Source organism: Strix uralensis, chromosome 1 (assembly GCF_047716275.1).
Source record: "Strix uralensis isolate ZFMK-TIS-50842 chromosome 1, bStrUra1, whole genome shotgun sequence".
NCBI classification, from domain to species: Eukaryota; Metazoa; Chordata; class Aves; order Strigiformes; family Strigidae; genus Strix; species Strix uralensis.
This window is the reverse complement of record NC_133972.1, coordinates 151,835,539-151,849,810: the sequence shown is the minus strand read 5'-3', so window position 1 is coordinate 151,849,810 and position 14,272 is coordinate 151,835,539. Positions and strand designations below refer to the sequence as shown.

At 46.2% G+C, this 14,272-nt stretch overlaps 1 protein-coding gene across 1 annotated transcript in view; it reads right to left on the bottom strand.

Annotated features, from left to right (window-relative positions):
- The window catches only part of GRHL2 (grainyhead like transcription factor 2), a 67,408-nt gene extending 60,098 nt beyond the window's left edge, over positions 1 to 7,310 (bottom strand). The window contains exon 1 of the mRNA XM_074885766.1: positions 7,140 to 7,310. Coding sequence (XP_074741867.1) covers positions 7,140 to 7,159 — 20 coding nt within the window. The 5' untranslated portion in view covers positions 7,160 to 7,310. The remainder of the gene's footprint in view (positions 1 to 7,139) is intronic.
- Between the last annotated feature and the right edge of the window lie 6,962 nt (positions 7,311 to 14,272).

Below are 14,272 nucleotides of genomic sequence, written 5' to 3'. Positions count from 1 at the left end.
ACTACCTTCAGCATACTGCTTTGCTTAGACATCAAGTTAAAAAAGCAAAACAAACAAACAAAAAAAAAAAACAAAAAACAAAACACAACATGGGTGACTCATTGCAAGTTTTGATTTATTTAGTTTAAAAAAAAGTTTAGACTCCTCAGGATTTATTGCCAAGAGTATAATTAAAAAGTCAGCAACATTGTTGTTTCAATTAGATAATAGTGTTCTGTTAAAACTACAAAGGAGCATAAATGTTTAACGAACGGGAAAATTATGGCCCATGTGTCTTGGTATTTTGTCTTACATAGCCGACAATCACATCGTTCCCAGAAGCACAAACAGGTCTCCGAAAGGCATTTAGCCCAATTCAGTGAGCATATAAATATACAAATGATGCGAGAATGAAGGAAAATCAAAACATTTAGACCACCAGGAAACCAGAAGATAAAATGCCCTTTGGGCCAGCCAGCAGTCCATACCAAGGAAAAAACTCCCATTAAAGAGGCTGAGTAATTTTGCCTACTAATGAACGCAGGTTTGGGACTCTTGCAATTTTGGGACAATTATTCTTTTTGAGTAGAAGACAAATCTGAACAAGATTACACATGTCAAATAATTAAAAGAAATTATTTTGCCTTTACAAACCACTCCGAGAGGAAGTAAAATAATATACCGAGAGCAGAAACAGCAAATGGCAAAACAGAGTAGTGCAACAATTAGATGCCTACTAGAAGTTTTATTTGCTTTTACTCAGAACCAAAATAATGTGAGCATGTAATAGTGATTTAAAAGATTAAAACAAATAGGTGATTCATTAACATTGACAAAAAAATATTATTAAGTATGTCAAAGTGGAAGCACGAAAGAGAAATCTGACACAAGGACTAAATACATATATTAAATGCCTGCTGAGGACCAGTTCAAGTAGGCAATTACTCACCCTGAGACAGACTTTTTATACCTATGATTTCAGAGACCTTTTTTGTTTAACTTATTTAATTAAATATTACTTCTACCAGACAATCTTGTGTTATTAGTGCACTAAGTAGCCTGTTGCCCTTTTTTTTTTTAAACCAAGCAGAAAACAATCTCAAAAAAAGGCAGATTTCCGCATATTTGAAAAAAATCACTGACATCTCAAAAAATGAGGTTACTCTGGAGCTCACAACATTACTGCAGTAGCTAACAGAGTTGATCAGAATTAGCAGTTACTTAGCAGCTTCGTACCAGGTCATGCTCTGTTTTGCTAAGAAGCATACTTCCAGCCTGCAACCCAAGGTTGTTTTAGCTGACTTGAAGCAGCTAGCAGTAAGCTTTAAAATTAAAAACAAGTCATGACAAGGCTTCCCAGACCTGCTGCAGTTTAACCTGACCCTTGGCCCCGTGGCCCTTGTTCATTCATTGCTTCCACAGAGTTAATGGAAATGGAATAGTTACTGCACTGATAGCACTAATTGCTTTTTTTCAGAATATGAAATTTTTTACAGTCAGAAGGAAAATGTAAATTCAACAACTGAGCAGCCCTGGGAGTCAGGATTTCCCACAAATATTTTTAAAAGGCACACAAAACCAAAAATATACTTTACATAACAACTAAAATACAGAATTATGGAAGATGCCATTATCTCCCACTATTAGGAAAATTAACAAATCTACAGATATACATAATCGAGATTGGAGACATATTCTCAAACTACAGGTATGTTGCAATATTTGACTTGTCCACAGTTCACATGCACTTAATATGGTTTCCTTGGTTAAATATTTCATAAGCACAGTTCTCTTCTTTATGAAGTTAGTACTATCGAAGTATTCTGGGACACTGTCCTATTCTAGGATGTCTGAAATGATTACTCATCTTCTTTTAATTAGCTACTACTGTCCCAATCACTGATTAAAAAGCTAATGAAGATTCATCCCAGGATTAATTCCTAGTTCAGCATTTTAAAGTACTATTTTGTGTGTGTGTGTACAAAAAAGGGCAGCTTAATTGGCTGCTCCATAATCAATGGAAAAAAACATTTAAGGTAACCATCAATGGTCTGCACTGGATTAATATTTGTGAAAATATTTGACAACAAATGTCAACCGGTGTAATATCATTTCCCCTTCAGATGTCCCTGCCAGAACTAGAATGATGATGTCCCTGCTGACCCTTCTGCAGGGAAGAGGTTATGCGATCATTACAACCAAGTAAGTGACCTGGGAAAATCCCCTCCCTCCTGTTCTGCTTTGATCTTCAGTCTGGTCTCAGACTTCAGCACCAGACAGCAGTGTTAATAGCAAGACATAACTGATTGATACCCTCACCCCTCTCAGTTAAGCTTACAGTTGCAAGTTCTATGAGGTTCTGCACACCGATTTTCCACCTTCCTTGCAGAGATGGTTTTCTGGGGAACATCCATGACAGCATGTTTGACATTTGAAAAGTAAAAGCACTAAACACTCTAATTCCTGTTTCTCCATTCATTCCTGGATGAGTACCACTTTAGAAAATTCATCTCAATGGATGCCCTACCCAGACACTCAGTAGTGGGAAAAAAATTAAAATTGAGTAGTCTGTGACCTAAGTGTCACTCAACATCTGCTGATGGGAAACATGTTTGTCCCTCAAAGAAAAAATTAAGAACAGTTCACAGAATTACACTGTAAACCATAAATGCCCTTTGTTGTTATAGTACTAGATGCTTAAGTTAAATATTATGAAGGCAGCATCTACACATTGAGGAAGAAATAGGAAACCAGGGCAAAATTATTCTGTGAAAAGTCAAAGATCAACTTCCGCCACAGACACTACCAAGTAGCCAGCTGGATGTGAACATGCCTCCACTGACACACGGGAGCAGGTCTGAACCCATTCCCACCTCCAGTCTCACTCTCCCCTCGGTTATTTACCCACAAGCACATGCTCAGCTGCAGACCCAGGCTGCCCCAATTCTTCCTTAATGTGGTCAGTCTGAGCATGCCCCAGCCCCGTTTACCTGGTGTCCCGAGTAGCTCTTGCACATACTGGGGGTGTTGGGAGCTAGACTGACAGGCTAGCAGGAGAGCCACAGTGACCAGCACGCTCGGGCCTGCTACCAAGTCTGCTCTTTGAGCAACTGCAGTCCCAGCCTACGTGGGACTCACAACCCTACATGCCAGCGGGAGCAGCAGGGATGCAAATGTGGCATTTACCAGGCAGATCCCAAGCAGTTGTACAATTGCTGCTCCTCATTCACAGGAGCAATGGCAATCTCTAAAACCTTGTGAAGTGTCACAAGTATTGAGATCACTGATTAGCTTCACTAATGCACTAGAGCCATTAATCGGGAGTTCTGTGGTGATAATTTTTTTCTGTATACTACAGTAAGAACAGCTCTTCAGACTATAAATGCAGAAGTGAACCCTAGAATCATCTTTACGTCCTGCAAAGGGGATGCCCCCTCTTCCCACCCAACGCCCCCCTGGCCTCCATTCAATCCCCAGGGTCCCCCTGCGATGGCTCTGGGTATTGGATGGTAACAGAAGCAGCTGCACAGACCTCCAAAATGTTCATAGAGAAGCAGGGACACATATTTCCTTCTGCAGAAGTTCTAGTTTGAGAAGTTCTGTCTTTAACACCTGCCGTTTGTTTGCACCCCCTCTGCACATGAAAAGCTCAGACTGATAAAAAATGGATGTTAAAAGTAACCTCCAAGAGGAGATCAAGCTACTTTCAACCCAACACTTCCCTGAGCCAGTTCTCTAGCTGCACAAACAGCTCTACTGACACAGCTGAGAGGGCCGAATGGAGGCAGGAACAAGTGGCCTCAGCCTGCTTAAGTCGGTACTACCTCTGAAAAATGCATGTGAAATCATGCCTTATCTTTTTGGACCGACAGCAGTTTGTGGAGGCCAGCAGGCAGGACTTAGACAGAAAGACTAAAGGAAAAGACAGGGAGATACGCACACTATCTTAAGGATAATCTCCCCTTCCAAGCTCCTCAGCATTAGAATCAAACGACTTGTTCTTTAGCATTTTCACCTGACTGTTCATCTTCCTCCCTTAAAGCGGATGGTGCAGGTAGCGCTACAGCACCCCTGTACCAGCTCCTGCTTCCAAAGAGGGACACTGCTGGCAGCTCTGCAGAGCCATTGTGCAGCATGGTATACCACCTCTCCAGAAAACCCAGCAAATCCCACTGAAGGATGAGACAGGAATGTATTTTTCCACACTTTCTATATCCCCTCAGCTGCTTAGTCCTCTACATCAGCACTTTACTAGCACAAACTCCACAAAAACATGTCCAATGACACTGACAAATTAGCCAACCTCGAAATAATGAGCCTCCCTCTCCAGTCTTGCCTGTAGGGAAGATCTGTTTTTAAGTAAAAGAAAGGCCATGTGGAGGAGAATAATGTTGTACTCTCTGGATTAGGTTTTAATTGGGTATAATTAGAGCCAAAAAAACCCCCACCAAACAAAAAAACCCCTTCCCATGCAAACTCCCCCCTCCAATCTAATATCTCATTCCACCTGGTCATCTTTTCTGAAAACAAATGTATTTGTCTTCTCATGTTACACTCATGTATAGAGAGCCCAGGGGATTTCTTTACTCTTTCTCTCCTTTTCAAACTCTTACCTACCACCTATGAATTTTCTAAACACCTTAACCAGAAACAGATCACTGGCATACCTGCAACGGGGGAAGTGCTGTTACTTGAGGGTACCTGCTCTGCAGTGCTCTTACGTTCCTCACAGTGGTAACGGCAGCAGCACTACACAGAGCAGGGAATGAAGGGCATTAACGCTCCAGTCTCAGTAGCTGACACCTATGCCATACTGTTCCTGTTGGGAAGGAAGGCTAGTCCTGTAGCTTAGTAGCATCCTAGACCCAGAGGGGAACCACTTTTGCCCTAGTTTCTTACACGAGTTAGGTTTCCACTGCACCCTTTTTCTGTTTCAAAGCTGACTGTGATACGAAGTTGCTCTTCCTCCACCCCATATTCCCCTCCCGCTGCCGTTAATTGTGCTTGATCTGCTGCAGCCTAGTTTCTGACCCTCTGCTGAAACTACTGGCAACTAGGCTCGACCAGGGAGTAACTTATGGGCCCCTTTCACCTCCGTGCAGTTCTGGAATCGCCAGTTGCTTTGGGATGCTCTCGATCGCTGCTTCTTGTCAGCTCTTTCACCGTTAATCTGGTTCCCCTCCCAACTCAACGACTGCTCTTTCAGCTGCTCCTCCCTGCCTCACCGGCAGCCCTCAGGGCTCTGTCCTTATTCCCTTCCTTGCACTTAAATCAGGTACTGCTCTTATCTGGCCACTTAAGGCATTAGTTCCCATCCCAGCTCAGATGAACTCCCAAACTCCACTTTGTTCCCAACTCCTACCACAATCATTTTAATTTCATGTCAGTAACTACCTTCGCACTATCCCACTAGCTGATATTTGAAAAGGCCAGGACTACAATTTTTTTAATCTTTCTCCTCTGAACCGCCCCGTCTCTTCCCTATCAAGGCAGCCAACCCTGCTGTTTTCTTTTGTCGGATAATCTCTTTCTTTCACTCCTTGACAGGCAGGCTGTCACCAAAGCCTCTCTCAGTCTGACGTCTCCAACATCAGGCTCCTCCTCTCCACCTCCTTTGCCACGAAGGCTCCTGGGGAGCCCAACAAGGGCTTGAATCCGAGCAGCACCAAGTGTAGCCGAGATCACACCCGTGGCTGGGGCGCTCCTTCCTGCGCCAGAGCAGCAGTAAAACAAAACTGCCGTCTCCGGCTTGGCCTCTGCACTCTTCCGCCCTCCATCTTCCTTGCCCCGTTACTCTCCCGCAGAAACAGTAATAACCCGCGCAGGTAAAATGGCCTTCCCGCCTGGCTGCCTCACGGCGGCTCCTCGGCACTGCACAGCACAGCAGCAGGCCGCCACGTCCCAGCCAGGCCCCGGCCCTCACGCCAAGCCACCTCGCCGCCATCGCGGGACAGGCAACGGCTTTACCCCACGGCGTACCGGGGCGGGCGGGGAAAGGGGTAAACAAAAACAACTCCTGGTTTGGGGCCGGTCGGCACGAAGCGTTGACGGAATGGGACGCACGCCGGGGTGGCAGGAGGAGAGCGAACGGCGGCCTGCGCGCCAAACGACAGCTCCCGGCGCCTCTCCCCACCCCGGGACAGGCCCCTCTCCCGCCCAGCCCACCGCTGGCTCCGTCTCGGTGCTGCTGCGTGTCCCGGGGGGGGGGCCGGCACCGTGGCCGGCGTCCCCCGGCGCCCGCAGAAGGTAAGGGGGGCTGCCCCACATCACCGCCGCTCTTCCCCCGGCCTCGCCCGCTTCGGGGCAGGCAGTTCTACACCCTCGCTGCCGCCAGGCCCGGGCCCTGCCGCCGCGGCCTGCTGCCCCTGTCGCCGTGCGCCCGCCCGGGCGGGCGGGAGAAGGGCTGCGGCGGGCCCGGGACCGGCGGGAGCGGACGGTTTCCACCTTCTCCTCCTCCTCCGGTGCCACTACTGGGAAAGTTACTGTTTAACTCGGGGCGGAGGCGCCGGTCTCTGGGCAGCCGCGGGCCCGCCGGGGCGTCCCGCCGGGAAAACAAGGTCAGGGCGCCGAGGCTGAAGGCGCCACACGCAGCAGCTGGGACGGCCGAGGCTGGGGAGCACCCGGGCCGGGCAGGGCCGGGGCCCTTCCTCCCGCCGCCCACGGGACGGGCCCGGGGCGCCGCGGGCCCCCTGCCCTGCCCGCCCGGCACCGGCCGAGGGGAGGAGGCCGGCCGTGTCCGGCCCGGGATAAAAGCCCTTTGTTGCGCTAACACAAAAGCCAAGAAACACTTTTCATCAGGGGCCTTCGGTGGGCGGAGGCCGCTCCGCTCTTCCAGGGCGAGGTGAGCTCCCTCCCGAAAAGCGACCCTCGAGGTGAAGGGGGAAAAAAAAAAAAAAGCCCTAAACTAAAAAGGGAATTTAAAAAAAATAATCGCGAAGCCCCACAGCCAGATGTAAAGCGAGGTGGGGGGCGGCGAGTCGCTGCCTTGTCCTCGGGCGCTCCGGGAGTTGCTGTGCCGCCCGATCCGGCGTCGCTTTGCGGAGGGAGAAACGCCGTCCCGACAGGTCCGCGTCCGCCACCGGAGAGGGGGAAACACAACCAGCCAGACGGGCCGGCCAGCCCCGCGCAGCGGGAGCGGCGGCGTGCCTGCGATCACTTACTTGTCCGTCTCTTGTGACATGTTTGATCCAATGAACTCTCTCCCCTTTTCCCGGTGCCTCCGTCTCCCTGGCGGAACTGGACTTTCAGGTCTGTGCAGGTGAAGGTGTGTGTGTGTGTGTGTGTGTGTGAACGCCCGGGACGGCAGAACCAGAGCTACTGGTAATTCTGCTTTCCTTCCCCCCCTCTCCCGGCTCCGCAGCCAGCCGCCGAGGTAGGACAGGTAGAGCCCCCTCCCCCTCGCATGTAGGGAGCGGCGGGGCCGGGGCGCCGGCGAGGCTCGGCGCGGAGAGCGGCCGGGCCGGGCGCGCACAGGTAACTTTCCAAGCGGCGCTGGATTCTTTCACTAAAGGAGCGGGGCAGAGGGACGAGCCGCCCGCTGATTGGGCGGCGCGGCCGGCAGGTGCGCTGCCATTGGAAGAGGCGCGCACAGGTAAGGCCGCCGCCGCGCTCCAGGTAACGCACCTCGCGCCCGCGCCGCGCCGGGAGGCAGCCGCGGGGGCCGCCGCCGCCGGGAAGGAGACGGTGGGGGGGGGGAGCCGGCGCTGAGGCTAACGACCGTCTAACAACCCCTCCCTCCCCCGCCGCGCACGGAGCGGGCCGGCCGCTCTCAAGAGGCGCGGTGCGGGGCTGTTGGTGCCTCGCGCGGCGGCTGTTGGCGGCTGAGGCGAGGCCCCTGGTGTGTGGCGGGCCGCGACGGAGCGGAGCACCCGGGCGGGCCGGTGGGGCTGGTCCCCGGAGAGCCGGCCGCCTGCTTCGTGCGCCGGGCCGGCCGCGGAGAGGAGTAACCGTGCCCAAAACCCCCCGGCCGCTGCCCGGCTGCCGCGTCTGGCCCGTGGCTGTCGTTAAATGGTGCCCAGGGAGGTGTCGGCCTTCGCAGAACAGTTTTGTAGATAGTTTTTTTGGTTGGATTTCAGGGATTTTTTTACTTTTTTCCCTTTGATGATGTCACCCACGGTTGGGACCGGTGGGGTTTGACGTTGGCAAACGTCTTGGTGCAGAAGGCATCTCACGGCAGAGGGATGAAGTGGCGCCTGGAGATGACACCCACCGCGTGGGTCTGAGAGTTAACAGTCGAGCTGGGGGGGTTGAAGGGTCTGTTTTGTCAGTAGGGGAAGGCTGGAAAGAAAATGGGAAAGCTGGAACGGAGAATTTATTGAGGAAGGCTCTGTTATGCAGGGGCGAAGTGGATAGAGAGGACTGCGCCATCCATGTCCCGTACACCCCACTGTGTACTGTGCCCAGAGACCTAAGTGGGCTCACAAGGGACAGGATCAGGCTGTGTGGGCAGCAGCTTTGCCCTTGATGGGAAAGGGAAGGAAGAGGGCCTCTACCCGTGTTGGGTCAGTTTAAGAAGAGGGAGTGGAAGAGTAGCAGGGAGAACTTCCATCTACTCTCACCCGTTCTCAGTCCTCATTCCTCCACAAGAGACAGGTCCAGCACCACTAATTCTTCCTGCTACCACCTGTGCTGGAGACATCTTCTTATACCAGGCATCCAGCTTGACTGCTGATAACCTGTGCTGTACAAATAGTGCTGTTTGTGTAAAGAATGCATCCATCATTATGTGGGGTAGACCATTATATTACCTGGTGATCTTTGCAAGAAGATTAGCTGAATGATGCCAGAACCATCAATTTTGTAGTGCCTTAGGTGAAGGCATTTTCCATTTTCTACATTTGACGTCACCTGACAGGGGAATGTAGTAGATGGGATAGTCACAGAAATATATATTTGTATAACCAATATATATGTATACATATATATATAAAACATGTATTATTGCAGTCTGGGGCCTGATCTTTCACCTATTCCTGCAGTTGAAATCAAGCTTGACTCTTTAAAGTCTTTGGTATTACGGGATCACAGTTAGGCACAAATACCTATTTATGCATCTCAGGCCTTATCTGTATTCGTAGTAACTAACCAAATTAAGCTAATTCAGTATAAATCAGTTTTAAGTCATAAACATAGCCCCATGAAGATTTCTGTCACTTTACCTAAACAGAATTAGAAAAATACTTTAGCTAGATGAAGGATGCTTTGACTGAGCACAAGATAATAGTTAGCAGTTCTCTTCCTCCATTCACCAGTCACAGGAAAGAAACGTTATTACACAATCTGTAAATCCAATCAGAAGTTGCTAATGTGGCTGAATTTTGAATAACAAATACTGGTATTGAACTTGTAGGCTGTTATTCATAACAAAGCTTGTATGAATTACTTTGTATAATACATTTTGAGGAAGCCATAAGGCTTCATAAAGAGAAGAGAAACAGAGTAATTTATTCTTACAAATAATGCAGTTGTTTTGAATACAGAATTACTATGTAATCTTAAAACAAGTTGAGCCTCTCAGGCACATTACTGTGAGATACTGTGAGTTGTTTTGGAGAAATAGTAGTAGAATGCTGTAACAGTTTAAGTTAGTGAAGCCCCTCTGTTAACCGCAGAAATGATAAGGTTTCTTTCCCAAATATTTGTTATGCTGAAAGAAACTTTGAGACCTGAAAAGGTTAGCTGTTTGAGCACCATCAATAGGATTAACGCCAATTCGGGTATCCTCTTTCTCTTTTTTAATTTTTCAGTTATGAGAAACATTTGGATGTCATCTCTTCCCCTGTTTTTTTCCTGTAGGAAATGTATAGGAAGAAGGAGATGAGGGCTTTTGAAGTGATGAGCACTTTTGAAAATGCCACCTTCCCCAAGGTATAAATGCTGCTGATGTGTGATTTTACAAGAAAGAAAACTGCATTTGATGCCATCTGCGGTCCTGGACCAAACCCAAACTGTAACTCAAACTGAAATGGAGTTTGTTGTTCTAGTACTGGGTCAAATACAAAACTGCCTTTAGCAGCCTGCTCTCAGGAGAGGTTCTCTTAGAATTAGGTAGTTGGGAGACTGAATTACTGCTCCCCATCTTAGGTGATGTTCCAAGGTCAAAGTTAGGAATATAAGTGGAAAATGCAGTAATGAACTTTTGATCTGAGGTTGTTGGAGGTGACAGCTGTTATTTAGTTGGGACTTGCTTAGATGGAAAAATATATCCTGAAAATTATTTTAACTAGGTGGGTAGGCATGGGACTCATCATTTTCTGGATGAGCCTCTTGCTGCAGACTGCAGACCGGAATCAAATTGAAAGTGTCAGAGTCCAGCTCTAGCAGAGCAGGTCAAACAAGTCCTACCTAATCCAGCCTGATGCTCATTCTTCATGATCTACAAGATTATTATAAACTAATCTGTTAGTCATTGAAAAATCAGCTAATGTTATTTCTGGCCAGAGCAGTGTCGCTTCCTGTAGAATAAAGGCTGCGTAGAGTAAAAATGAAATAGTCATGCAATACATTATTGAAAATCTAGGACTTGTCTTTGGAGTGTACAGGGAAAATTTAAAATAGTAAACTACTTTTCTTCATACTGTGCTTGCTTCTTTGTTTGCGCAGCATCTGATAGTTTTTGTGGCATTGTAAGGATTCAGTGTAGAATTCAACTGTCTAAAGCTTTACCTCATGTTTACACTATTTGCTCCATAGCAGCTAGCTTCAATGTTGTTTGGACTTGCCAGCACTGGGTAAAGGAAATAGAGTGTATAAATAAGGCTTAACTAGCCTTACTAATTGCACTAAGTGCCTAAAATATCTTTCAGAAAACTATTAAAAGAAGTCTATGCGATAAAAGATGTTAGAGAGATATTTATGTCAAAACAGTGTTGTAAAGCAGTTCAGTGAGCGAGCAGATGTTTGGAAACAACTGTTTTCAGTAGGCAACGATTACCACGTATTTTTATTTGTTTCTGTGTCATTGATGGCTGTTGATATAAAATGTACTCTCTCACAGTAAGTTCAAAGACAACCACCTACCTACTAATTTTGTGATATGTAACATTTACTGTTAATCCTCCCCATAGCCTTTCTTTTGTAGTTGTCTTCTGTATGAAACTCTACTGGAATTTGTGCAGACCTTGATCCTCAACTGACTTCAATGAAGCCGTCATGTACATCAAAATAGGCTTAAAAGATTTCAGTGCAACCCTCCTATACCCCAAATAGATCATTCTTATGCTCTAAGAATGAATTACTCTGCGCTGTTAACTTTAAGAAAGTAATTCTAAGTAACCAAGATCCTGATAACTGTTTACTTCTAATGCTTCACAGTGAAACTATAAAAGTCTTATCAGAATAGAAGATTTTGTGATTAATGGCAAGTACCTGTGGATTTCTGTCATGCTGCCTGGAATTGTAATTTGTGCTCCCCAAACAGGTCTGCTGGGAGCCCTTTAGCAACCTCGAGCTCTTGGGTGCCTCCACTTCATGTATGAGAGCAGCAGTTCAGCAGCGTGGAGGACCCTGGAATATCAAGCGTTTACTGGCCACAGGGTAAGGTGTGAAGCCTAGCGTGGCACTTACTATTTGAAATGCTGATTTGCATTTCTTTTAGATTCATCAGAGCAGAAAAAAAAGGAGGACCTTTATTTATTTTTGTTTTGCTCATTATGAGTGTAGAATTCATGATTCTGAAAGATGTCAAAGTTGTAACATGACTATCTTGTATATCTGCGACTCTGAACTTAGGCAGTGTGCACACACAATGTTGTTTCAGCTTAAAACAGGAGAAGTAATTTTTAGTGATGAAAATAGCTCACAGCATGGAAATCCTTTCAGGATTGAGACATTGAGACAGCTAAGGAGGCGGCAAAGTCTGACAATAGATTGGAATATTAGGTTCATACTTGATTAGCAGACATTAATGTACCAATCCATTTCATAAAGATTACTCACAGTTTTGGAACCAATTCAATAGAATTTAATATGGAACGATAGCTTTTCTGCAGATGCTTTGATCTACCTGATAGCGGTTTTTAGTGATTCACTCAAGCATTTTGAAACATTGGGAAAATACAGTTAGGTCACCTAATGACAGTAATTTTGCTTTTAGTGTAAAACTGTAGTGTGACAATGAATAGGAAGGCATATGTGAAAGACAATTTAATGTGATGTGGGGTCCAGGACTCTGGAAATACGTTAATTAATCTGACATTAAAATTGGGTGATGTCCTTATGGGGCAGAGCTAGAGAACCTAAATAACTTGACCTGTGAGCAAAATGTTGAGTGCATCTTCCTGAAGCTTTGTCCAGCTTCCCGCGTTAATCAGTGGGATCTTTGCACCATCGTAGAATAAAACTGCAAATTCATAGACACATTTTGAGTAATCCTAATTTGAACTGTTTTGGGATGAAGGTAAAATGCTGTTAGTTTGTTTACGTTGTGAACAGTTCCTGGGGAATGTAAGAAGAAAATTGTCCTAGTACCTATATATCCTTTTTTTTCTTTAATTACTAGGACATTTTTTTAATTGCCAGTAGTAGATTAAACCAAACTTTTTCTCAAAATTAAATCTTTTTCTTTTTTCCGCCTCCTTTTTTTCCTCGATAACACAGAATTCCCTCAGCTGTAAAAAATGAGCCCACGGTTGTTCTTGCTACTGCAGTGGGTGCCTGGGGGAGCTGGGCCGGCCTTCTCAAAGTTGCATGGAGACCTGACTGAAGGGCTCTCGCTGGAGAATGGGAATGGCCAAGTCTGTGTTTGCCACTGAGACTGCTGCTCCCAGCTCTCATCAGTCAGCTCTTGAACCATTATAACTTACAAGAGCATCATTTTAAAGAAATCTGAAATAGGGATGTGATCAACATGTGGGAAACCTGGGACCTTCAAATGTCTTTGCATTGGTTATAAGCATGTTGAAGAGTTTAAAAACATAAGAGAAGCTCCACAGGTCTAAAATACTGCACTACAATAATAACCATTCCAAAACCAATGATGAACGTGTCTCTCTTTGCTCTAACAGTCTGTCCTAAAATAGGTGTAAGTGTTCCAGCATGCAGAAGGTGAAGGATGGCCTATAAATAATTGCTTGTTTACTTTTCCCACACTCAGGAACTAGAGTAAATGCAGCCCAGAAAATCCACAGAAATACTTTCCAATTGGAGCAGCAGGAGCTGGGAAACAAAGCTGTGGACTTATCATCCTGATGGCTTAAAATCAATGTGGTTTTCCCTCAAAATGGGTCAATAGTATAATCAAATAGCAAGCTACTGAAGAAATCACAGCAAATGGAAAAAGCTGCTTTCAGAATCTGCTGAATAAGAGGTGGGGTTGATAGCCCCTGGGCTGCTGCTCATTTATCCTTGTGGCTGCCCTCAGGAGCAGGCAAATGTTATTTTATTTGAAGGGCAGAGGATAAAGAGGATTGTCTGGTGGCACAAAAGGAACCAGTGTTGGAGCCAGGAGATCTCTGCAGTGCCTTGTTCTATGGAAAGGTCACTAGACCATGTGTCTCTGTGTTTCTGTTTAAGCTTTGTCAACTCTGCTTTTAGTACCTTTACAGACAGATGTAGCGGTGTCACTTTCTATTTGCTGCTATTCTCTTTTGAAATAGAGGAGTATTTCAGAAGAAAGCCTCCAACTGCTTTCGTTCATAAACATAGAGGCAGTATATAATATTACTCCATCAGGCTTTTGGGGCAATGTAGAATCACAGCTTGCTGACATAATCTTTGACCTTTCTTATTGCCTGGGTTTGGTTCTTCAGTGCTCAAGAGCTTCAAGATCATTTAGTCCGTGGCTTGGGGAAGACCCCAGTTCTAGATCCCCTGCAGCCGCTTCGTCAGCCTGTCCTATCAGGTTCACCATCTCAGCGATACTGTGTTTATACAACGCACATGCCCTGCATGCACCTACAAGCCTGCTTTATCTCTACTCAGACTGCTGCGAAAGTAGATTTTGCTATTCCCCTGCTGCTGGAAGGACTTCCCTGACACCCAGGGAGATGTGATAACTGCTCTATCTCCTTCCATCCCTGTGTTGTGGGATAGCCAGGCCGTGGAATCGGGCTCTCAGTGCGTCATTTCAACATGCTGGTTCCAAGTTCCTTTACACCTCATTTTTCTCTTGCAGTATCTCTGTTACCTGTGTGTATTATTATACTGCCTAATCCCATATTGATTCTTTTCATTGATTTTTCAATGCAGATTGGAATTACTATATAATTCTAACTCCTTCAGCTGTGTTCCATGGCTGTGGCATGCTCTGCTTTATAACCTGACCTTTGTTTCTCTGATTCCCATGTTTAAGAGA